Here is a 27,434-nt window from a genome sequence, read left to right as displayed (position 1 = left end):
AGGGAGCTGTGAAGTGGACGCCGCCCGCCGCACCCTGTGCCCATCACGCAGATCCATTTTAGGAAACATTACTGGCTAAGAATCCCATTGGGCAAAATAAAGACGGTCTCATGTAAAATTAATTTTGATGAGTTGAGGATCAATAATGTACAGAGATTCCTTATATTTGTAGATCTGATCAGCGGCTCCTGCGCCATTACAAGTGCCAGCTGGCTACAATAAGCCACAATTGGGAAGCCTTCGTCTGAGTATTTTTAGACCGTGGACTCAGATTCAATCTTTGGATTTTCTTTTAAGTCGCTTTTCTTCTTTTTTTGTCTTGTGGTACTTGCAGCAGTTTTTTTTTGCTCTACATTCTTCAGTGGGTGAACACGGTTCAGGAATTTTGCCCAAGCTCAAAAATGTTTTTATTTTTATTCCTTTAATCTCATGTGAAATTTTAGGGCAGAAAGCTGGAAATTTTGTTAATTTAGGCAAATATTTGACCCCCCAAAAAAATTCTAGGGGTGGGGATAGGGAATGAAACTTGTTCCACCAGAAAAATACCGTAAGTAAATTAAAAAAAAAAAGTAAGACACTTTCAGAAATCGAAAATGATGAAACAGGCTAAAACCCCCAAACAGACAACAAAAAACCCCTCAAAAACTAGCAGAAAAAGGCGCAAATGCAATAATGAATCGGCCCCATTGTTTCTTCCACTTTTTTCTGCACATGCCTAGTCCCTCAAGTAATAAATAGCTACCATTACATTGCTTTCCATTCAATTATGTTCCTAAAATGTATTCCTAACCCACCAAAAGTCGACACAGATCAAACCTTCATGGAGCGGGCTGTACCGCTTAGCTTGCGAGCGAGTATGGAAGTGTAACCCCGACACAGCTGAATACGGCAGTCATTACAGAGGACAGACCGGCTCCAGAGTCTCCTCCGCCGGACCCTGTAGTCATCGTCAGGATGAAGGTGAACAATTTATGGCAATAGCTCATGAGCCATCACTTATAAGGAGAGGATAACCGCAGACCAAGGCGAGCAGTGGGCGCAGGTGGAGGGATTGGGGTTCTAGGACACGAACGCACCGCTGCATGTGAATGCAGTCTAACTTTGCCCTATTTAAAAGAGGTTAGTCACGTTTGGGGCTGGTTTTTAACAAAAATGCATGCATTTACTCAGTCACCCCAGTCAATAACAGTTACATTCACCTGTGGTGTCAGTACTGGCTCTCTCAGGGATCACTCGACATTATGTCATGTGATCCCTGAGGCTCCTCTATGTTTCTCTTGATGTATGTGATTTGTCTGGAGGCAGGGAGAGTGAAGCCAAGGCTGATTGGCCGTAGGGATCATGTGACAATGTAACTTGGTCCCCGGGAAAGCCAGTGCTGACACCAGAGGGGAGTACAAGACCATGTACAGGAAAAAGTATAATAGAAACACGTCACCACTTCTGCATTTCTCAACCACTCCAGTATTTTACATCAGTATTTGTAAGCCAAAACCAGAACGTGTGAACGTGGCTTTAGTGTTATTTTACTGGGGGCAAGCATGAGGATCGAGACGGGATTGTCCAAGTAATGGAAAACCCCTTTAAAAATGTTGCACTGTTCTGCTTTTATGGGCTCCTGGTGTCACTGCACATTCCACTTTGAGGTAATCTGTGGTCATAAATCAATGAGAGGAGCTTAGGAAAAAAAAAGTCACAAGTGCCGCATCTGTCATAGCAGCAAACTGATAGATTCTCAGTTAACTCCTCATTGCACAGTAGAATGGGTCACCGGGGAGAAAACGAGATTAACCTCCAACATTGACATAAGCATAGGTGACGGTGATGGCCCAATCAACATCTGTTAATACCCGGCTACTTGTCTGCCCCAAACAAGGCAAATCTACAAGGAAAAAATAAGCAATATGTGCATGAGCTTTCAGAAATCTCAGGCTATGTGCCGACGATCCGGAAGTAGCAGCGCTTTGGATGAAGAGTGTACACACACACACACATCATGGAGTCAATTGTGCTTTATTAATTAATCATAATCCTACTCTATGTGGGTAGGTGCCTGAGAAAAAGGAGAAAAGAAATAAAGTGTATGTGCAGTGCATAGTATGTTATTAGAAGATGAGAGCACAATGAGGCAAGTAAGAGGGACTGCAGCAAATATGAAAAGCAGAGCTACAGTGTAAAGCATGGGGAAGGGACAAGCAACAGTCTGATCTTCGGAGGGAACATTAGGTTGGAGCTAGAAAGCGACATGTCAGGTAACCAAACATCATGCTGTGAAGCTGCTACACGGCAGCACAATGCAGCTGAATAGGATTGTATCGTGACCACCAAGTGATCAGGACCAGGTGGACACTTTGTCACTCTCTAGACCAGAAATCACAGTGTGACCCCCTGTACCCGCATTACTCAGCGCAGGGAGATCTCTGGTGCATGACCGATGCCGCAGCCAGTCACAGTATTAGGCAGAATCTCCCACAGGTATTAAACTTTGCTGATGAAAATAAACAAAATCAAACAAAATGTTGGTTATCACTTTAGAGGGAATGATAATCATCGGAAATTAAGTCAGCCATGATTGCGTTTGTCTGCAAATAATGATCTTTTATGGAAACAATATTCCCTACTCGCTTGTTAGTTTATCATAATATACACTGCTCAAAAAAATGAAGGGAACACTAAAATCCCACATCCTAGATATCACTGATGAAATATTCCAGTTGTAAATCTTTATTCATTACATAGTGGAATGTGTTGAGAACAATAAAACCTAAAAATGATCAACATAAATCACAACTAATATCCCATGGAGGTCTGGAGTTGGAATGATGCTCAAAATTAAAGTGGAAAATGAAGTGACAGGCTTATCCAACTTCAGTGGAAATGCCTCAAGGCAAAGAAATGATGCTCAGCAGTGTGTGTGGCCTCCACGTGCCTGTATGACCTCCCTACAATGCCTGGGCATGCTCCTGATGAGGCGGCGGATGGTCTCCTGAGGGATCTCCTCCCAGACCTGGACTAAAGCATCTGCCAACTCCTGGACAGTCTGTGGTGCAACGTGACGGTGGATGGTGCGAGACATGATGTCCCAGATGTGTTCAATCGGATTCAGGTCTGGAGAACGGGTGAGCCAATCCATAGCTTCAATGCCTTCATCTTGCAGGAACTGCTGACTCACTCCAGCCACATGAGGTCTGGTATTGTCCTGCATTAGGAGGAACCCAGGACCAACCGCAACAGCATATGGTCTCACAAGGGGTCTGAGGATCTCATCTCGGTACCTAATGGCAGTCAGGCTACCTCTGGCGAGCACATGGAGAGCTGTGCGGCCCTCCAAAGAAATGCCACCCACCATTACTGTCCCACTGCCAAGCCGGTCATGCTGAAGGATGTTGCAGGCAGCAGATCGCTCTCCACTGCGTCTCCAGACTCTATCACATGTGCTCAGTGTGAACCTTTTATCTGTGAAGAGCACAGGGAAATATTTGCCAATCCTGGTGTTCTGTGGCAAATGCCAAGAGTCCTGCACAGTGTTGGGTTGTGAGCACAACCCCCATCTGTGGACGTCAGGCACTCAGACATCCTCATGGAGTCGGTTTCTAACCGTTTGTGCAGACACATGCACATTTGTGGCCTGCTGGAGGTCATTTTGCTGGGCTCTGGCAGTGCTCCTCCTGTTCCTCCTTGCAAAGGAGGAGGTAGCAGTCCTGCTGCCGGGTTGTTGCCCTCCTACGGCCGCCTCCATGTCTCCTGGTGTACTGGTCTGTCTCCTGGTAGCGCCTCCAGCCTCTGGACACTACGCTGACAGACACAGCAAACCTTCTCACCACAGCTCACATTGATGTGCCATCCTGGATGAGCTGCACTACCTGAGCCACTTGTGTGGGTTGTAGAGTGTCTCATGCTACCATGAGTGTGAAAGGACAACCAACATTCAAAAGTGACCAAAACATCAGCCAGAAAGCATTGGTACTGAGATGTGGTCTGTGGTCCCCACCTGCAGAACCACTCCTTTATTGAGTGTGTCTTGATAAATGCCAATAATTTCCATCTGTTGTCTATTCCATTTGCACAACAGCATGTGACATTGATAGGAAGCAACACTGTTTGACAAAGTGGACAGTTTGATTTCACAGAAGTTTGATTTACTTGGGAGTTCTATTCTGTTTAAGTGTTCCCTTTATTTTTTTTTAGGCCGGGTTGTATAACGAACAGTCTATATCAGGGATGGGACTGCCTGGAAGCAGCAACCATTCACCAGACAATAGCACATTCAATGATTGCTCAACCATCAGGCTACTTTTGTGTTGTACATGGCCACCATATAAGCAGGTGCACAAAGGACAGAATTACTTGAAACTTCCACAAGTAAAACCAGCCGCAAATTACAGTATCTGGCAGGGGGAATCTGAAAACCCTCCAGAGCTGGTGAATGAGGTTTCCGTGTGGGAATTGATATGTGGTATAGATGTTACAGTCAGCAGTGTATCAAGTGGTTGCAGATTTTTACTCCTTCGCCCTTTCAATGCAAAATGGGTGAAATTTGTGGCAAATCTGCAAGTAACATAAGGATTTACTACTCATTTGAAGCGAGATCCGATGCCAAAACGTCTCCTGTGTGAACCTACCCATAAAGCAGATTCATAAGTGTGCACTGGGTCTTCTGCCTGCATGTGGATGACCGGGCTCCTCCACCCTCAGGCCGGTCATTCACATGCAGGGAGGAGAAGACCCAGCGCACAGTCCGGCCACTGGGCACCAAAAACTAACTGGCAAAAAACTCAGCCCTGTGAATGACCGGCCTCCTGAAATATCAGAAGTGACCTGTCATTCACAAACCAGAGGCAGGCGGAGGGGCCGGGGAATCAGACAGAGACGAGAAGACCCAATTAGTAGAAAACTTCAAATGCTCATTACAGAAGAACAGCAAAGCAGATTTCTCCCCCAAAGGTATCTATGTAATCAGTATTACAGCACCATTAGGTTACAAAATCGTGCCGACAGGTTCTCTTTAAGGGATTGTTCACTTTATTTTAAAGGGAATCTCTCAGTAGGATAAAACCTACTAAGCAGTCTATGTGGGCGCGCAGATCATGGAAAATTGAATAAAAGGATACCTCAATATTTTATTCCAGAAAGAAAGAAAGGAAAAAAAAAAAAAAAAAAAAAAATCACAATTTTTCTTATATGTAAAAGATCTATGGGCCGGACACGGATCTTCCCGAGAATCTGCCTCCAGAGATTATTTTAAATAAAAGGAAGAGTTACCAGTGTGAGACATGTAATGGCACCTAACAGTAGAACTGAACTTTGTCTTCCGTTGTCTCCAACATTATGTCCTCCCTCTATCTAAAACTGAATCTGTCAAAAACTGAAGGCCATGTTTCCTCATTCCACTAACCTACTTATGCCCGATATTGTCATTTCAGTGTGTGGTTTTACCATTAGTATGTGCACACGTTGCAGATATGCCTGTGGAATTTTCTACGCACATTCTGCGTCTCTTGGCAGAAAACGAAGGTAAAAATCTGCACGTTTTTGAAGTGTTTTTGATGCGTTTTTTCCTTGTGGATTTGTAGGCTAAATAAAGATCTATTATTTAACAACAAAAAAAGAATTGTGATGTCATTTCTTGTCCAACCTCTTCATTTACATACTCCATTGAAGAAAAATGTTTACACACAGATAGATCTATATACAGTGGGGCAAAAAAGTATTTAGTCAGTCAGCAATAGTGCAAGTTCCACCACTTAAAAAGATGAGAGGCGTCTGTAATTTACATCATAGGTAGACCTCAACTATGGGAGACAAACTGAGAAAAAAAAAAATCCAGAAAATCACATTGTCTGTTTTTTTATCATTTTATTTGCATATTATGGTGGAAAATAAGTATTTGGTCAGAAACAAAATTTCATCTCAATACTTTGTAATATATCCTTTGTTGGCAATGACAGAGGTCAAACGTTTTCTGTAAGTCTTCACAAGGTTGCCACACACTGTTGTTGGTATTTTGGCCCATTCCTCCATGCAGATCTCCTCTAGAGCAGTGATGTTTTTGGCTTTTCGCTTGGCAACACGGACTTTCAACTCCCTCCAAAGGTTTTCTATAGGGTTGAGATCTGGAGACTGGCTAGGCCACTCCAGGACCTTGAAATGCTTCTTACGAAGCCACTCCTTCGTTGCCCTGGCGGTGTGCTTTGGATCATTGTCATGTTGAAAGACCCAGCCACGTTTCATCTTCAATGCCCTTGCTGATGGAAGGAGGTTTGCACTCAAAATCTCACGATACATGGCCCCATTCATTCTTTCATGTACCCGGATCAGTCGTCCTGGCTCCTTTGCAGAGAAACAGCCCCAAAGCATGATGTTTCCACCACCATGCTTTACAGTAGGTATGGTGTTTGATGGATGCAACTCAGTATTCTTTTTCCTCCAAACACGACAAGTTGTGTTTCTACCAAACAGTTCCAGTTTGGTTTCATCAGACCATAGGACATTCTCCCAAAACTCCTCTGGATCATCCAAATGCTCTCTAGCAAACTTCAGACGGGCCCGGACATGTACTGGCTTAAGCAGTGGGACACGTCTGGCACTGCAGGATCTGAGTCCATGGTGGCGTAGTGTGTTACTTATGGTAGGCCTTGTTACATTGGTCCCAGCTCTCTGCAGTTCATTCACTAGGTCCCCCCGCGTGGTTCTGGGATTTTTGCTCACCGTTCTTGTGATCATTCTGACCCCACGGGGTGGGATTTTGCATGGAGCCCCAGATCGAGGGAGATTATCAGTGGTCTTGAATGTCTTCCATTTTCTAATTATTGCTCCCACTGTTGATTTCTTCACTCCAAGCTGGTTGGCTATTGCAGATTCAGTCTTCCCAGCCTGGTGCAGGGCTACAATTTTGTTTCTGGTGTCCTTTGACAGCTCTTTGGTCTTCACCATAGTGGAGTTTGGAGTCAGACTGTTTGAGGGTGTGCACAGGTGTCTTTTTATACTGATAACAAGTTTAAACAGGTGCCATTACTACAGGTAATGAGTGGAGGAAAGAGGAGACTCTTAAAGAAGAAGTTACAGGTCTGTGAGAGCCAGAAATCTTGATTGTTTGTTTCTGACCAAATACTTATTTTCCACCATAATATGCAAATAAAATGTTAAAAAAACAGACAATGATTTTCTGGATTTTTTTTTCTCAGTTTCTCTCCCATAGTTGAGGTCTACCTATGATGTAAATTACAGACGCCTCTCATCTTTTTAAGTGGTGGAACTTGCACTATTGCTGAATGACTAAATACTTTTTTGCCCCACTGTATAGATAGATAGGGCATCGGCCTCAAGGACACCGTTCTCTCCTGGTTCTCCTCCTATCTCTCTGACCGATCCTTCACTATGTTTTGCTGGTTCCTCCTCCTCCTCTCACCTTCCCCCTACTGTTGGGGTTCCTCAAGGATCAGTCCTAGGCCCCCTGCTCTTCTCTTTGTTTGTCCAATAGGGGCAGTATACAATCAGTAGATTTGGTTTCCAGTACCATCTCTATGCTGATGACACCCAATTATACACTTCTCCTGATATCACGCCTGCCTTTTTAGAAAACACCAGTGATTGTCTTACCGCTGTCTCTAACATCATGTCCTCCCTATATCTGAAACTGAACCTGTCAAAAACTGAACTCCTCGTGTTCTCTCCCTCTACTAATGTACCTATGCCCGATATTGCCATTTCCGTGTGTGGTTCCACCATTACTCCCCAGCAACATGCCCGCTGCCTTGGGGGTCATCCTTGATTCTGAGCTTTCCTTCACCCCCCACATCCGATCACTGGCTCGCTCTTCTTATCTGCACCTCAAAAACATTTCTAGAATTCGCCCCGGTTTTACTTTCGACTCTGCAAAAACTCTGTTTCTCTTATTTATTGTCGTCTGGACTATTGTAATTCTCTACTAATCGGCCTCCCTCTTATCAAACTCTCCAATCTGCCTTGAATGCTTGGACCATGGATATTGGCCTCCCTGGCTACAAACACCAGCACACCACCGCCCCAGAAATGGCGCATCTGTAAGATGCACCAATTCTGGCACTTAGCCTCTCTCTTCCGACTGCCCTGTAGCAGTGGCATATGGGGTAATAGGGGGTTAATATCAGCTTTGTATTGTAAGGTGACATCAAGCCGGCTTAGTAATGGAGAGGTTTCAATAAGACACCTATCCATTACTAATCCTATAGATGTTAAAGGGTTAAATAAAGACACAGCCAGAATAAAGTATTTTAATGAAATAAAACAACACACTTTTGCCATCTTTATTGCTACGCCTAATTCCTGTGACGCCCTCCATCTCCTGTAAAAAAGAAACAAATAAACCAAAAAATACTCCCTCGTCCGACGCAGTCCATTTAATAACGAGTGTCCCACGACGATCTCCCCTATAGAGCGGTCACATCAGGAGATGTGACTGCTCTATAGGCCTCTAGTGACACACTGACAGGAGACAATGGCTCCTGCAGTGTTATCACTGAAGGTTCAATGAGTTCATGTTCTCACTCTACGGCACTACTGCATGAGAATTTTCCCACACAGCGGTGCCACAAGCTACAGTATGAACTCTGCTGAACTCGGCAGAGGGATACAGTGTAGAGGATTACCTGCTGTCACCATCACCAGAGCCCCTGGAGAGCGGTCACATCTGCCGATGTGACAGCTCTACAAGGGAGATTGTCGTGGGACACTCGTTATTAAATAGATTACATCGGATCAGGGAGTATACTGTTGGTTTATTATTTTTATTTATTTATTTATTTTTACAGGTGATTGAGGTCTTCGGGGACTAGGTGCATGGTGAGTATACACTGTATGTTGTATGTACTGTATGTGTATATGGGTTTTTTTTTTTTTACATAGCAGCTGACTACTGCTGTCCCATCATCCGGCATAGCCGGATGGGACTAGTACCACACACACACACACACACACACACACACACACACACACACACACACACACACACACACACACACACACACACAGTCTCTGCCCACACACTCTTCCTCCTCCCGATCGGAAGAGTTTCTCGCACCCAACTCTGCAGCAAAATCGCAGATCTTTTTAAACCTGCAGTTCTGCTACTGATTTACCTGACACAATGGTAGTCAATGGGTGCAGAAACGCTGCACATCCGCGAAAAGAATTGACATGCTGTGGAAAATAAATCGCTGCAAATCCACAAGTTTTTTCCGCAGCATGTGCACACCAATTGTCAATTTCCCATTGACTAACATTGCTTGTTCACTACACTGCGGATTTGATGCAATTCCGGTGGTCCAAAAATGCTGCAGAAACACATCAAAATCTGCAACGTGTGCACATAGCCTTACTCCCCAGTAACATGCCCGATGTCTTGGGGTCATATTTGACTAAGATCTTTCCTTCACTCCCCACATCCGATCACGTCACCTACACCTCAAAAACATTCTCTAGAATTAAACTTTTTCTAACCTTTTGACTCGGTAAAAGCTCTTAACCATTCTCGTCTGGACTATTGCAACTTTCTACTAATCAGTCTCAATCAGCCACTCAAAGCCTAGCAGTTCATGGAGGGGGTGACGGCTTAGTATACATTTGCACAATAGAGGCCTGTATAGGGGTGTCTGGTTCTCAGCCTATCAGTCACGCCCCTACTATTTGATTAGGCAGGCTGGCCAGCACTCTCAATGCATCCCAATGCGAACACCCCTATATACAAGACCCAACGTGCTGGGCTTGGCTGCACCTTGAAAAATAAAGCCTACAAAATACATATAAATATGTGAGGTATTGGTCGATATTTTGGCCTAGATATGCAAGCTCGCAACCCAACGTCAAGAGTCCTCACGCTTGCGGGTCCTATCACTAAACATAGTAGCAAAGCCACAAAAGAGGACCAAAAATCCTCCAAAAATACAGCTGAAAAATGGCAGCACTGCTTACCTGCCCATGTTGCACCTGTGTTTTGCAACATCTTTGCTATATGGGTTGGCTGCATCCTGTAGTGCATTTGTTCAGAAACCTGGGCAGGTAAGTGGTGCTGCCCTTTTTCAGCCATCTTCTACAGGGTCTAATATAAACTTATCACTCTCACCCACAAAGCTCTCTACAGTTCTGCACCACCCTATATCTCTTCCCTCATCTCTGCCTATTACCTTACCTGCACCCACTAACGGCCCAAGACTAACATCTTCAATAGTTTGAACCTCCCACTCCAAGACTTCAAGTGCTGCGATAATTCTTTGGAATACACTATCGACAACAATTTAATTATTTCCCAATACCCACAGTCTAAAGCGGGACCTAAAAATTGATTTCTTAGCCTAGTATATCGCCTCAGTCTGAAAAATATGGTAGTTAAATGAGATAAGATGCACCCCCCACCCATTTGGGGGGTTAATGGTGGGTGCAGCTTAAAGTACTAATATAGCTTACCGGTGTTGCGGCGGTGGAGCGGGATCACAGGAGGCAGGTTCCCTTCCTCAGGAAGCCGGCGCTGCGGTGCTGTGGGCCCGGTGTCAGCGGTGAGGTAGAGTGCACTGCTTTCCCGGGGGCCATTTTCCTGAAGTCATGGGCTGTAGTAGGCGGGGCATGCACAGACTGGGATCTCAGCCCAGCCAAGATCCCAGTCTGTGCAAGCGGTGCTGTAGGCGGCCATTTCCCTGAAGCTTCATGAAGATGGCCACCAGAGGCTGAACAAGGCTTCATGAAGAAAGCAGCCGGGAAACCACTGCCCTCTGCTCTGCCTCACTGCCAATCCAGAGCCTGCAGCGCTGCACCGCTGGGGCACCCACGGCCTGGAGCATAGCACCCCTGGGGCACCCACAGCCTGGAGCATAGCACCCCTGGTGCACCCACGGCCTGGAGCATAGCACCACTGGGGCACCCACGGCCTGGAGCATAGCACCACTGGGGCACCCACGGCCTGGAGCATAGCACCCCTGGGGCACCCACGGCCTGGAGCATAGCACCACTGGGGCACCCACGTCCTGGAGCATAGCACCACTGGGGCACCCACGTCCTGGAGCATAGCACCACTGGGGCACCCACGGCCTGGAGCATATCACCACTGGGGCACCCACGGCCTGGAGCATAGCACCCCTGGGGCACCAACTTCTCCCACCCAGGGCCCGCAGCATTTCGGGGGTCACATGTCACAACTGCAGCACGAGAGCCCCCGGGGAGAGCGAGTACTGACATCACAGAAACGGCGCCAACACGAAAGGTGAGTATAAGCTTTATTTTATTAGGACCCAAGCGTGGGGTATGAGAAGTTGTCCAAGTAGTGGACAATTTCTTTACTAGCCCTGTGTCTTTACTTGTACACATAATGGCTGGTGACCGGTTCATGCAGCGTTCTGTGAATACCTCATTTATTATATTCATGGCTGGACTATATACGACAATCATTTACCTTTTGTGTCTCCCCTATTTCCTCAGATTGTAAGCAGGACCCTCACTGTTTTTGGTATGTGTTGAGTTGTGATATTCTGTAATGTCTATTGTCTGTACAAGTCCCCTCTAAAATGTAAAGTGCTGCGGAATATGTAGGTGCTATAGAAATAAAAAATATCCTAAATATGTTACGTGTCAGATCTTATAGCTCTGCTGTACTGTAACAATAATGCAACCATGTCTGCCTGTGAGATGGCGCTGAAGCCGAGGAGAACCCAGAGATGTGTCCGGTATAAATCACACACAGCTCTGCAGCGAGATCAGGAGAGCGGCCATTACTCATCACAGTGGTAACTCCCCCTTTCATTTATAATTAGTGATGAGCGAATGTGCTCGGATAAGGTTATCTGAGCATGCTCAGGTGCTAACAGAGCATCTTTGGCGTGCTTGAAAAATATGTTCAAGTCCCCGCTGCTGCATGTCTCTTTGTTCAACAGCTGTGGAGACTCAAACACATTTTTTGAGCACGCCAAAGACACTGGGTTAGCACCCGAGCATGTTCGGATAAGACCTTATCCTAGCACATTCGCTCATCACTAATAACAATCTCTGGAGGCAGATTCTCCTGCAGATCTATGTCCGGCCCATACCCTGGAACAGCTCATTTACATATAAGAAAAAAAGGTGGATTTCTCTGGAATAAGACATCGCATCGCAGATATCAACAATCAGTTTATTCATCTTCCTAGGACCTATGTGCCCATGTAGACAGCTTACTAGGTAGATCCTAGTGACAGGTTCCCTTTAACACTTGCTTGGGACATGATCGAGTATATTGATAAGTGCTAAGGCTAGTTTCACACTAGCGTTTGGAGGAGCTACCGAGGGCTGCGGACTTCCTCCATGAATCCCCGCCCTCGGCCGCACCTCCGCCGCTAGCTCCGCCTACTTCTGCATGCGGCCTGCGTACCTATCTTTAACATTCGGTACGCAGGAAGTGCGGCTGTATGCGGATGCTTCCGCATGTGTCGTTTTGACGATGCAGAGAAAAAAAGAAATTGCTACAAGCTGCATCCTACGCTGGTCACCGCATCGTCAAAACGACGCTTGCGGAAGCATCAGCATACAGCGGCACGACCTGCGTACCTAATGTTAAAGATAGGTACGCAGGCCACATGCAGAAGTAGGCGGAGCTAGCGGCGGAGGTGTGGCCGAGGGTGGGGCTTCACGGAGGAAGTCTGCAGCCCTCCGCAGCTCCTCCAAACGCTAATGTGAAACCGGCCTAAGCCTTAATGCAGGCAGTAATCATGGACAGATTGTAGCACTGATGGGTACCAGTTTCACCATCTAACAATTTATGCAAGTTATTCCAGCACTTACCAACAAGTCTCAGGAGCAAGCTTTTTTTTTTTTTAAATAAAACTTTGGGAATGCATCTTACTAGGGTCAAAGCCTTAAAATTGTTTTAGAAACCAGGTCTGCTACACTGCAGAAGTATGTGAAGCGTAGATTGCCGTCCAAGTCTCCCCCCCCCCCCCACACACACATGTAGGAGGCCAGACAGTACAGGATCCAAGTGTTCGGTCCTCCAGAAGCCGACTGCCCACAACAGGCAACATGAGACCTTCACAAATGTGCTCAGGGGCTGATGTGCTAATGTAGGACATGAACACAGCAGTATGGCAGCTAATACTGCACATCAAGACAAAAAAATCTAGACCCTTATTGGGTATCCGACTAATCTCAGAAAAAGGGGAAAAAAAACCCCCATTACTTACCTTTCCTGGGTCCAGCACAGTCTCCGGCGGTTGCTTCTGCCGTCTACCGCCACTGAGAGCAACAGCAGAAACTCAGGACTGGATCTTGGGAGGGTTTCGTATAATTTTTTTTTTTTTTTTTTTTTTAAATATTAGCCAAAATGTTTTGTTTTTTGGCATCAGAATGCAGGGTATAGAATATTGTTTTCTGGAATTTTCTTTCCCACGTGCATTACACTGTCAAGACGAGGAGTGACGATGGGAGGTGACAACGCAACATTCTTGACAACTGCTAAAATTTTGTTCACTGTGGAAAAAAGGTCCATTTTTTTCTTTCTTACCTTTGACTATTTTAATGCGGTCTAATACAGGAAGCAAATGTAATCCCCAGAACAATAGCTGTCAGGACAAATCACTAGGACGGCACGGTGAATAAACTGTACTCTGGCCGCCATCGTTCCTGCACTAAACAAGGTAAACACGACACGTCCGGCATAAAGACTAGCTCCACAAACCCTTGTCTGTGGTACGCTGAGTCAGCTGTGCTGCCACATGGAGGCCCACTTCTAAAAAACTGTAGGCACGCAAAGTGCCCGTTTACCAACGGCAAAGGAAGCAAGCAATATTTTTGCAATTCTGACATTATTTGTAGGCTGTGCCAGAAACAGAAAATTGTTGGCCGATGTCCACACCAATCGGTGGAGCGAGGTAGAAGAGTGGAGGAACAGCATGTGGCAAGTTGTGGGAGACCAAGCTGTTCACTTTTGGGGGGTTTCTGAGAACATAAAATTGATTATGCTTTGGCTAGGTCACCCATTTCTGATCTACAGGAGTATAACTCGTGAATGGTGAGGGGGTGATGAATGCTAGACCCCAACAAATCTGATGCTGAAGACCTATCCAAGGGCATGGTTATCAATATTGTAGTCGCCTGAACACCTCTTTACAAATGGCGCCACAAACAGCTGCAAGATAAATGAAGTATTACATGGCAACAGCTCCAAATAAATGACCACCAAACAGAAGGTCAGCTCCAGTCACTACATAGACAGCCTATCCATAAGAGCAGCTCCCTGTGCTAACTTTTAGAGTGGGGGTCCCAAAATAATGTCCATATTCCCAAATAGAACATGTACGGGGTTGTCATGAGGAAATCCTTTTACTGTCTCCACAGACATGGTGGATCATGCCCACAAATACTAGGTCTCTGAGCTCCGACGCTGGCCATACACAATTGGGGCTTTTTAGAGGACTACGACGTAACCTGGTAACCAAGTGTGTATGAGAAAGACTGCCATTTTACTCCTACCCGTCTCCAGTCAAGGGTCAGATACCGCTCGTTTATCTCCCCCTACTGATTCATTAGGGAAAATTGCTACCGTCCGAATAAGCTGATAAAATAGTTGGAGAATTTAACGAAGCGCAGGCTATTTCTCTGTAATCTATAATAAGAGGCCGACTAGTTCGTATACACGGAGGACACACAGCATTTCTAGTTCTCAGGCACTTCTTCAGGGAGCTCACAATTACATGGGCTCTACGTACTATGAGGGCCACTTTTGCCTCTTTTTTGACACCCAACTGGACCAGTAAAATAGGAAAAAACTAAAACACAATTTGCTTTTGGGAACTGGGGTCTTCACATTGGGAATAGAAATAAAAAAAAAAAAAATGTATTACAAGCCAACGACCGGCAAAGATGGAGATCAACTTAACTGCAACGTAGAGTAAAATATAAAACCACATTGGGAATTATGCCGGCAGCAAGTTACCCTTTCATTGGCCAGATATGAGAATTGCTCTGCAGGGTAATGTCGCAGCCCCCTGAGAACTAGCAAATCTTCTAATTCCACTTCACCTAATTAATACTGCATGAATAGAGGCCATTTTCTGCTAGGGGAGGGAGGAAAGGGGGATGCAAGTTGGGAGAGGTACCAGAGCCAAGACCCGTCCACAGAACAGCGCAGTGCAGCACAGCACACGGATCTATACCTGCACTCCGGCAACGACTGCAGTGCATTAATGAGGGGTCGTGGAGGCGCTGAGATCTGTACTGCGGCACTGCAATAATGGGGGGAGATCCTGATCAGAAGATTATACTGCGGGGGATTGCTCTTTGCCCAACGATCAGGACACCACAGAGGACACATGTAGGCCAGAGTGCAGAAGGTTGTAAAATGTAGGGGAAACAGAAGTTTAACAACCAGTGTCCGATTGTGCACGAGTCAATATACTTCCTCTAATCTGGTGCTGACAGGACATCAAAGCGTTGGATTACTAAATAATCTGGATTACAAGGCTGACTAATGCCAGATTATCAGAAGTTATGGTCTAAGTAAAGTAGGATAAAGGAAGTTTTGCATCGATTTACTTTTACGGGTCACCAGGTGTCCAGCGTAAGTCACAGATAACGGTGACACTACGCTGCCCTTCTTCGTCCGGCAAGGTCAGCTCTGCTACTCACAGATGCTCCAAAGGAATATGTGGCCTTTATGTAATCTTGCAGCCATCACTGCGGTACAACCAGCGTCTAGCTGTATGCTGGACTTTCACGTTACGGCTGCAGCATGGAGGAGTTCACAGCACCAAATGGCTGCAAGTGCATGTAAAGGAGTGCGCCATCTTTGGTTTCAAGAAGATTGTCGGCAATCGCAGCTGTAATCCGGAAGCAGTTTAGCCACTTTGATCTCAAATACACACTATGCTGCCGCCACGGTTCAAGTCTGGCCCAATAAGGGAGCATGGCTGCCCCGTTACTTGCACCGTAGTGAATCTGAAGCAAAATGGGCAATCTAGGTCTTCTCACTTCCAGGCAAGGGTGACAGCAAATTCATGTCTACAGATCGTTGCCTTGTCAAGTCAGAATTTCTAATAAAATATAACAGGTCCCACTAGTGCAAGTGACTCGGCACATGATTTATTTTTATCATTTATATAGCGCCATTAATTACAGACATCATCACCACTGTCCCCATCGGGGCTCACAACCTATATTCCCTATCACTAGGTCTTTGGATTGAGGGAGGAATTTACCCAGCGGAAATCTACGCAAACATGGGGAGAACATACAAACTCCTTGCAGATGTTGTCCTTGGTGGGATTTCAAGCCAGGACCCCGACGCTACAAGGCTGCAGTGCTAACCACTGAGCCACCGTGCTGCCTCTGTAGATGTCACCGACACTGCTCGCTTCCCTTCTGCGGAAGTGTGCGCAGCTGGATAAACCTTCAACGAAAATGTAGAGATCTTTAAAAAAAAACAAAAAAAACACAACTTTGATTATAAGCTCTGAGAGGCAGAATCCGTTCCATTTCCCCATCACTGTCGTAGTGATGTTGATCGGATTTGTGAAGTGCTGCAGAATATGGCGGCACTATTTCATCAGGGGTCGTTATTGTAAAACAACAGTAGTGTAAGATAAAATCCGAGCGGTAATAAAGACAGAAGAGCCGACACAGGACTCGGCAGCATCACACCAAGCTCTTGGCAGATAGAAGGTTAACCCAGAAAAGCTGCAGAACAGCTAAGAAAAGAGCCGGCGAATTCATGCGGGTTCTGTAACGGTTACTGTGACACTCACCTATTCATTCGACCTACGCACGGAATGAATAAAAAGAGGGAGGAAGAGAAAAGGCAAGAAAAAAAAGGGCTGATTGGGTTCTGAAATCACAAGACAGCAGCAGCGGGAGTGGAAATTTCCCTTCCTCTCAGTCAGCGGCATTACCAGGGTCTTATTTCCATTTCAATTGTGGGGAGGCGGCACATCACAAGAGCTGCCGGGAACAGTTATAAAAGGAAGACAGCTCCCCCCTTCCCAAGCTCTTAAAGCAGCAGCAATGTACTCTGGTGATTGGGTGCCCCCCAAACCGGAGAGGTGGGGGTCCATTTTTACGTTATTTTTAAAGACGGGGACCTCCGTTTATCACGGAGATGCCAGAGGGATACTTTGGAAACGGACATAGCTGCAGCATTGTTGGCAGCGGTGACATTTGCACGGGGCATCACACCGAGGGGGGCACATTTGTATCCTCTTGCACAGAGGCACTAAAATAAATCATCGAGCATCTTCCAGTGTAAGGTTATATGTGAGGAGATGGCGGCAGAGCTCACCTGGAGCAAACCTTCTGGGGGTCACAACTGTTCAAGTGTGAATAGGGTAAACCCTTTGCTGACCAAAGAAAGCAGGCCCGAAAGGAGACGTTGTTGTATCTGTGACGCACCTCTGTGTGGCCTACTAACGGAGGCCATTTTGAAGGCTCCAGCAGCAGTGACTTGTCCTTTTTACCTCATCCATTCTCTTGTTAAATCAGAGTTCTTCAGCCCATATACATGGCCACTACATTACTGGAAACAGTACCACAGGCATGTAAATCACGGCCATGTTCGTCCATATGGACAGGTTACAGCCTAATTATACGTCACTGTGGGCTTTCATTCATTTTAATTGTGTAGGCCACAAAATGGCCGACTAAACCATATGCAAACTCTGGTCATAAAGGGATAAAGTGCAACTCTAAAGCCCTCTCATGCACCTTTCGATGGCAGTCAGCTGGCAAGCATCTCATCCAACTTTTCCATACACAGAAGCGCTCGCTGACTGACTGCCCGCGAGTCTCCTGGTCCAAAAAACTCAACATCCACACAGCCACATAGAAGTCATGAGACCGGCGGCCGGTCAGCACCTGGCGGTCTGTACTCCAAGTCCATGAACCCAGCCCAATTCCGCATAAAGGAAGTCCTTTATCACATGGGAGGCATTGCACCCGTGATGTTCCCCATAGCAACCGGACTCCATTTTCAACAGAACCTTCCAAAATGGCAGTGGAAAACTGGTCGCTATGACAACTAATGCACTAGGATTTTGCACCAATCCCCAACCCAACAAACCTTAGGTGAACCCACCCTGGATGCCTTATAGAAGGAAAGACCACCGTGCATTAGATTATAGCTACTCGCTGCCATACATATTTTAGTCATTCAACAAGTTCAGTGACATTGCCCCCAGAAAGATTGTTTCTTGCCCAATTTATTTATTTATTTTTGCATTCTCCCCTCCAATGAATATTATTCAGGGACGACCAATCTTTCCCCCGACCCTTTTTTTTGGGAATGAAACATCTTACAGATTTAAAAAAAAATAGATAAATAAAATAATAATGATCGACCATCTGTTCTTAAGATTTTACTTGACTAATATTATAGTTGAAATTGTTCCTTTTTATCACCTTTAATCTATTGTATAATGAGGGCCTTAAAAATACCCATGAAAATAAGAAGCTTTGTAATATATATCTCATCAGAGAAATCTGCTTCCTTCACCAATTCTTGTAAAAAATCTTAAAAAAAAAAAGAATATATTTATAAAATGAATTGTTTATATATATTTCTATCTATTTTCACTGAATACAGAGTTTACCCATTACTATTCTAGAAAATGACAGTTGGTACCGGTGAAATTCTATGCAGAGGGGGAGGGGCCATTAAAAGGAGGAGCTAGAGGCAGAGCTCCTCCCACCCGACTTTACATGTAATATTATCAGAAGCCACTGCCATCTCCTATCTCAGTAATGTAATGATCTGTCTCCACTGAATATAGATTTTACCTGGGAATGGAGAATGAGAGATCAGTCCTGGAGGAGAAAAACAGATTTCTCTAAGATATATTACAAAGTCGCTTATTTTCACATAGGTTATTGATTTATGGGTGGGAAAAAAAAAAAAAGGGGGGGGGGGGGGCAGTCAACTTCATTTGGACCCTGATGTAATCTGCTCCCAAACTAGGCACCATGCAATCTAAAGGCTACCAAAAAAAAATAAAATAAAAGGAAAAACTTTATGTAACAAAGACTACACACCTCCCCAAAACCCCTCCAGTTAACGCTTTAGTTACAGAAAAACGCTTCCAAAAACAGGAGCGATTCCTAAAAATTTTCACTTAAATTTTTTTATTTTTCATTTTAACTCAAATCAAAAACCTCCATGTGCACCTAGTCCAAGTGGTAGCCTGGGAGTCATAAATGCTCATTAACTCTTGGAAAAACCACATACATAGCGCAACATTCCTTACAATGATGACGCTACATTATATGTGCCAGATTACCAAATATTCTGGACAATAAGACCATCATATTAACATATATGAAAGGTTGTAAAAACCAATAGAAAAAAATAAAGTGTTAAGGGTTTAAATCACATTTACAGGTCACTTTTTTTTTTTTATAGAGATATGCGAGACCGAGGTTGGGGGGGGTGTCTCAAAACTTTAGCTGCTTTTACCCTATACATTGCAAAGCAGAGTTGAAAATCTGCAGAACAAACAATGAGGTATAAAAACCTGTACCACATTTACATGACTTTCCCCACTACTAGTTAAAATCTCCACTTTTCTGCCACTGTGAAAATCAGGATGGAAATGTTGCAGCTTTTCCAGATCTTAGGGTAGGTGCACACGATCAGTAACAGGCAGCGCTTTGGACGCAGCATATGTCCACTGCATCTAAAGCGCTGCCGTCTATTGAACACAGAGGAATCCGCATGTGATCACTGAACCGTGCGGATTCACCAATTCATTGTGCGGGTGAGATTTATCTTGGAGAGTAATGTCTCCGCAAGCTAAATAGACATGCTGCGGTCTGGAGAGACGCGCCGCATGTCCATCTCCGCGGGTGAGCCAGGGGCGTTTCTGGACAGTGTTCATGGGGTTTCTTGAAATCCCATCCAATATGCTGTAACATCTGGACCCTGTGGGTTGGACGCCGCACAAGTACAGCACTTCCAACCTGCAGCCAGGGACGGCGTCAGCACCCGGGCAAGTGCCGGGGCCCTAGCGAGACGGGGGGCCCATTTTGACAAGTGTGACCAACTTTTTACTATTGATACTGCCTATGCAGCATCAATTGTAAAAATATATAATGTTAAAAATAATTTAAAAAATAAAAAAATCGTGCTATTCTCACCTTCCGGCGTCCCCGGCAGCCTTCCCCATCCTCGCGATGCTCTCGGCAGCTCCGTTCCCAGTAATGCCTTGCGAAATGACCCCAGATTGCCGCAAAGCATCACTGGGAACGGACCTGGCGGGAGCATCGCTAAGGCCTGGGCTGGATCGGGGGCCGCCGGAAGGTGAGTATATAACTAATTTTAATTCTTTTTTTTTTTTTTTTAACAGGAATATGGTGCCCACACTGCTATATGCTACGTGGGCTGTGCTATATGCTACGTGGGCTGTGCTATATGCTACGTGGGCTGTGCTATATGCTACGTGGGCTGTGCTATATGCTACGTGGGCTGTGCTATATGCTACGTGGGCTGTGCTATATGCTACATGGGCTGTGCTATATGCTACGTGGGCTGTGCTATATGCTACGTGGGCTGTGCTATATGCTACGTGGGCTGTGCTATATGCTACGTGGGCTGTGCTATATGCTACATGGGCTGTGCTATATGCTACGTGGGCTGTGCTATATGCTACGTGGGCTGTGCTATATGCTACGTGGGCTGTGCTATATTTCTCTGCTGTATCTGTGCATCATGATTTGTGGTATGTGTTAAAGGGGGGGCCCACTGAGACTCTTTCGCCCAGGGCCTTCAAAAACCTGGAGCCGGCCCTGCCTGCGGCGTTTACTGATCATGTGCACATACCCTCACTCTGCTACAGTCTTGTGAAATTCTACATTACGCTGCAGATTGGTGCTGGAAACAGATTAAATGATCAGAGAATCTGAATTGTCAGATGTCATAATAAAGGAATTTTACTGAACCCTGCAAAAGGAAAGCCAGCGCTGCAGTCAGTAATTGGGCACATCCCGATCCAGCAGCGTGCTGCCCAAACTGCAGTTAATGACAATGTAAATGTGCTCGTGCTGAAATCCCTCAAGTTGGGATTTCTGCTGTCGTGCCACGGAAGAGGTAACTTAGAGGCGGCAAAATGGCCACATTTACCATGATTAGTAGCTGTGCGACACTGAAACCTCACAAGGAGAAGGATTTCATGCATTGTTTAGACTTATGTATATGGTCAGCTTTACATTGGACAGAGGGACCTTAAACTAGCGCTGATCTCAGTAATCCACATCCTCGATGACAAGTGACATTCTTAGCACTTTACCGTTTAATATTTTGGATATTAGAAGAATTGCCCATTACGGAATATTCCACCAACAATCCATTACATCTGGCCATGCAGGTAGCAATTCGCTTCAGAGTCAACCAGCAATCTGCCCCCTTTCCACTGTAATGGTGGCTGTACTCAGGTCACGTTCACACGTTCAGTATTTGGTGAATTTTTTACCTCAGCATTTGTAAGCCAAAACCAGGAGTGGAACAGTCAGAGGAAAAGTATAATAGACACACGTCACCACTAGGGTTGAGCGAAACGGATCGGACATTTTCAAAAGTCGCCGACTTTCAGCAAAGTCGGGTTTCATGAAACCCGACCCGATCCCACTGTGGGATCGGCCATGCGGTCGGCGATCTTCGCGCCAAAGTCGCGTTTCATATGACGCTTTCCCCGCCATTTTTGAGAGGGAGAGAGAGGGAGAGAGAGGGAGAGAGAGGGAGAGAGAGGGAGAGAGAGGGAGAGAGAGGGAGAGAGAGGGAGAGAGAGGGAGAGAGGGTTTCGTGTTTCGGTTGGCCCCCGACTTTTCACAATAATCGGCCGATTTCACACGATCTGACTTTCGAGACAGTCGGGTTTCACGAGACCCGACTCGATCCTAAAAAAGCAAAAGTCGCTCAACCCTAGTCACCACTTTTGCATTTATAACCCACTCCTGGTTTTGTCTTAAAAATACTGAGGTAAAATACTGACCAAATACAGAACGTGTGAACATGGCCTTAAGGGGATTTTCCAGAACTTCAATATATATCTTAACAATAGGCCATCAATATCAGATTTCTGTTAGTCCGACTCCAGACAGTGCCAGCCGATCAGTAGGGTAAAGGTGCTGCAAAGTGTCACTGCTCGATGGAAAGTCTAGCGGCTGAAGATGGCGGAGTGACTAGGGAAAGCACAATAGGGTTTTATCCAACGAGCAGAGATAATAGAGGAAAGGTAAAGCTCCTCTGGTTCAGTTGTGTTATACGTAACATATAGTGTAAAATGCATAAAGTACCAACTGCTGCAGCACCATGGTCCGACAAACCAATATGATGCCAGGTAGGAAAAGGAAGGATGGGTGCTCTGCTGCTGGTAGGGATCCAAACCAAGATTCAATGAAGGTCACAATGTGGTCTATTGTCAACACGTTTTGAAGTCATCCAACTTTATCAGGAAAAACTACAATATTATGATTTTTTTCACATGAAGAAGTTGGATGACTGAAACGCGCTGGAAATAAGCCGCATTATTACCTTCATTGAATCCTCGTTTGGATCCCTACCGACATCTCAGAACACCATCCTTTCTTTTCCTACCAAGTGGCTAAAAATGGCATTGCAAGCTCTATTTACTTGGGATCTTCAGTCATCCTATTGGTGGAGACACCAGATCCCACTGAGCGTGTTAGTGATGGTGGGTGCCAAGTCCCAGAAAACCCCTATAAAGATTCAGACCTGTCAGACTGATGAATCTATATCTGCTGTTTTTTTATGAGTGACCTGAACATCTACATGTCAGATCCAAGACTTCTTTTTTTAGAAAAACTTTAGTCAGGCTTGTACAAAATGGTAATCGCTCGGCCAATCAAGTCATACACATCACACTTCAGCCGACAATGATCCCATCATGAAGGATCACTGTAGTCTGCCGTCAGCAATCTATGATCAAAGGGAGTCATGTCAGCTCATTCATCTTCTGTGTACAGTCGGCCTTAGGACCTTGGTCCTTTATGGGGCAAACACCGCAGGAGGTCTGTGCAAACGTCCTGATCAAAAAGGATTATTTTATATAATCCATAAGGAAAATGTAGTTACCACCGATGGTGCAAACGTCCCTCAGAATGACTCCTGGGAACATGATTCTAATCAATCAGTGATTCATAGGGTTGTCCTGAGCTTTGTGGGGCTGTTAGAGTGATGTACGAGTCCGAGGATGTCAGCAAAACTAGAGGGAAGGTAGCAATAAAGTGTCAGGGGATGCCGACAATAATAGTAAATGCAGCGTTACCTGAGGACACCGACAATAATAGTAAATGCAGCGTTACCTGAGGACGCCGACAATAATAGTAAATGCAGCGCTGCCCGAGGACGCCGACAATAATAGTAAATGCAGCGTTGCCCGAGGACGCCGACAATAATAGTAAATGCAGCGTTACCTGAGGACGCCGACAATAATAGTAAATGCAGCGTTACCTGAGGACGCCGACAATAATAGTAAATGCAGCGCTGCCCGAGGACGCCGACAATAATAGTAAATGCAGCGTTGCCCGAGGACGCCGACAATAATAGTAAATGCAGCGTTACCTGAGGACGCCGACAATAATAGTAAATGCAGCGTTACCCGAGGACGCCGACAATAATAGTAAATGCAGCGCTGCCCGAGGACGCCGACAATAATAATAAATGCAGCGTTGCCCGAGGACGCCGACAATAATAGTAAATGCAGCGTTACCTGAGGACGCCGACAATAATAGTAAATGCAGCGTTACCTGAGGACGCTGACAATAATAGTAAATGCAGCGTTACCTGAGGACGCTGACAATAATAGTAAATGCAGCGTTACCAGAGGACGCTGACAATAATGGTAAATGCAGCGTTACCTGAGGACGCTGACAATAATAGTAAATGCAGCGTTACCTGAGGACGCCGACAATAATAGTAAATGCAGCGTTACCTGAGGACGCTGACAATAATAGTAAATGCAGCGTCACCTGAGGACGCTGACAATAATAGTAAATGCAGCGTCACCAGAGGACGCTGACAATAATGGTAAATGCAGCGTTACCTGAGGACGCTGACAATAATAGTAAATGCAGCACTGCCCGGGGACGCTGACAATAATAGTAAATGCAGCGTTACCTGAGGACGCTGACAATAATAGTAAATGCAGCGTTACCAGAGGACGCTGACAATAATGGTAAATGCAGCGTTACCTGAGGACGCTGACAATAATAGTAAATGCAGCGTTACCTGAGGACGCTGACAATAATAGTAAATGCAGCGTTACCTGAGGACGCTGACAATAAATAGTAAATGCAGCGCTGCCCGGGGACGCTGACAATAATAGTAAATGCAGCGTTACCTGAGGACGCCGACAATAATAGTAAATGCAGCGTTACCTGAGGACGCTGACAATAATAGTAAATGCAGCGTTACCTGAGGACGCTGACAATAATAGTAAATGCAGCGTTACCTGAGGACGCTGACAATAATAGTAAATGCAGCGTTACCTGAGGACGCTGACAATAAATAGTAAATGCAGCGTTACCTGAGGACGCTGACAATAGTAAATGCAGCGTTACCTGAGGACGCTGACAATAAATAGTAAATGCAGCGCTGCCCGGGGACGCTGACAATGCTCCTCTACAGGATTCCTCGTTATCCCATCAGGATGACAAGGAGTTAACAGATTGTGGTCTTGCAGCAGATCTGCAGTTGTGACTGTGACAGACCATCCCCCCTGCCTCCATCTCCTCCAGAGGCTGAGAGCTTCATTCAAAACAAAACGATGGGGAGAAAAAAAAAACCACCAAGACGGTCAAAAGGGAAGCCATGAAGGAGCTGATGCTGCGATGACTGCCGACCTCCCCCCCACATCTCCTTATAAAATGTGGACGAGGGGGGCACAAATTAAAGAGCGGGGACGAAGGGAGAGGGGGGGTGTAAGGATTCTCTGCCAATGTGGAATAAGATGGCAGCCCCCCTCTGCTGTCTCCCATCCACAGTCACACAGAGCGCTATTTATAGCATCCAATGTGGCTGACTTCAGAGGCGCCCCCCACCGCCTCCCATCCACCATGATGGGTCACACCACCGATACAGAGCCTTCCCCACCGCAGCCAACAAATGGTTAATGCCAGGTGTTCTGCAATGATGAGGAGATGGAGGCTCTAGGATGCCGATGGGCAAAGCAACGTCATTGTGCCAGCACCGACCATGGCGCGACAGCTGTGCGTTATCTAGTCACAGGCGATGGATCAGCCCACAATGGAAAAACACAAAAAGATATGATAATAGAATGATGCGGGGTCTGGGAACGTCACTCCTGTCACTGCTCAGGATGCCCTGGTGCCACACCTTGACGAGCATTTCCCACCCCATCATCACACTGTACCAAGTTTGTAGGAGCACGGCTCATGTCCCCAGTCATCCCATAGCCGATAAATAGGACCCCAATAGTGATGGCACACATTGTCCCCCACCAGAGGTCACCACTTTATGGAGAGGTTATCACCGCAGTTATCCCCCAGAACATGTCTCCATCCCATATCAGGGGGCTGGGGGGCGCTACACCCAGGATAATGTATCGTACAGCACCATTCCCCTAGGGGGCGCTACATCCAGGATTATGGATTTTATAGCACCATTAGGGGGCGCTACATCCAAGATTAGGGATCGTACAGCACCATTAGGGGCGCTACATCCAGGATTGTCGATTTTATAGCACCATAGCTCACATACGTGTAATACATAAGTGTTCAAGAAACGATCAGCCAGGGGAGAGCCCCTCCAGAGACACTACACAGGAGAAAGCCGCAATACAGCCTCTGCAAATGTATCAATGAGAACAGCAGAGGTCATCAATACCAAAAAATCCGAAGAAGTCTCCCCAGGGGGCCATCACCTGTCCCCTCAATATAGACTGCAAGCACTACTACTCCCACAATGCCTCCCATCATCCTGTATCAGCCCTCGGATATGCTCAGTGTGACAGGCATTCTCTGATGATCGGTGGCAGCTCAGTGACGGTCACCTCTGCAGGACTCTGCCCCATGTGACCGCTGCCTGCAGTCAGGATGCACAGCTGCATTACAGGGAGGGAAAGTCACCGCAGCCATCCATCCCATCAATCCCAGCGCCCCCTGCAGCGGCCGCGCTCCCCCGCCCCAGATGAATGCCGGCGGCAGCGCTCACCCCAGCTGCTGGCTGTGCGGCCCAGGATCTCCCCACTTCTCGGGTTGTAGATGAACTGCTTCCATTCAGACGATGGCTGCTCCGCATCCTTGTTCTCCTCCTTGGCCATGGTGCTGCTGGAGATGGCGGGGTGGGTGAAGCAAAGACTCCCGGAGCTGCGATGCGCTCGATAACGTGGACTTGCAGCCTGGACCACTACGTCCCCGCCGGCCGCTCTCCAATCTGAGGCCGCTGCGGCACTAGCACGCAATTCCCCGGCACAGCAGATTCGGGGCGTATTGATGTTTAGCCAATCAGAATCCAGTTAGGGAAAGTTAGGGCGGAGTCTAACGTTTTGGAAACCCAGTACCAGGCAACTATGGGCGTGACTTTAAAGACTAGTGGAGGGAAGCCCTGCGCAGGAGGGCGTGGTCAAAGAGCTAGAGACCAATCAGAATTATTGCTGCATAACGGGGATCGCGCCCAGCCTGCTAGCGGGCGGTTTGTGTAGATGGATGCGGGGACGAGCCTGGTAGAATGAAGCAGTGCGCGTCCCCGCCTGAGCGCGTCATCGTGAAGCGGGAACTGGTGCTGCCCTCCAACATCTGCAGTCTGGTCACATGTGCCCCCATCCCGGAGCCGGCGGCTCCTGACATGCATGTATGTGCTTCCACCTGGGACCACCGGCTGCTGGTGTGTACGACGGGGCCGGACATCTCTTGTATGGGGCACCCGCCGATTCTATAGTGCTGCTAGTTTTCTGACTTTTCCCAACCCCTTTAAATATAAGTCACACCACAAAGTAATGCAGTGACAGCCGCAGTGCCCCCAAACCAGTGACAGCCCCAGTGCCCCTAAACTAGTGACAGCCGCAGTGCCCTCCAAACTGACAGCCGCAGTGTACCCCACAAACTAGTGACAACCGCAGTGCCCCCCAAACTAGTGGCAGCTGCAGCGTCCCCCAAACTAGTGGCAGCCGCAGCGCCCCCCAAACTAGTGGCAGCTGCAGCGTCCCCCAAACTAGTGGCAGCCGCAGTGCCCCCCCAAAACTAGTGACAGCCGCAGTGCCCCCCCCCCAAACTAGTGACAGCCGCAGTGCCCCCCCCCAAACTAGTGACAGCCGCAGTGCCCCCCCAAACTAGTGACAGCCGCAGTGGCCCCCACAAATTAGTGACAGCCGCAGTGCCCCCACAAACTAGTGACATACGCAGTGCCCCCATACTAGAGACAGCCGAAGTGCCCCACAAACTAGTGACAGAAGAGCCCCCCATACTAGTGACAGCAGGTGTCC

At 46.6% G+C, this 27,434-nt stretch overlaps 1 protein-coding gene across 1 annotated transcript in view; it reads right to left on the bottom strand.

Annotated features, from left to right (window-relative positions):
• Positions 1-26,503, bottom strand: part of ATP1B3 (ATPase Na+/K+ transporting subunit beta 3) — a 44,040-nt gene extending 17,537 nt beyond the window's left edge. The window contains exon 1 of the mRNA XM_077291208.1: positions 26,165-26,503. Coding sequence (XP_077147323.1) covers positions 26,165-26,273 — 109 coding nt within the window. The 5' untranslated portion in view covers positions 26,274-26,503. The remainder of the gene's footprint in view (positions 1-26,164) is intronic.
• Positions 26,504-27,434: the final 931 nt, after the last annotated feature.

The sequence above is a fragment of the Ranitomeya variabilis genome, chromosome 2 (assembly GCF_051348905.1).
Source record: "Ranitomeya variabilis isolate aRanVar5 chromosome 2, aRanVar5.hap1, whole genome shotgun sequence".
NCBI classification, from domain to species: Eukaryota; Metazoa; Chordata; class Amphibia; order Anura; family Dendrobatidae; genus Ranitomeya; species Ranitomeya variabilis.
Note: the sequence above shows the minus strand (reverse complement) of the source record. Positions and strands in the feature narration are given on the sequence as shown.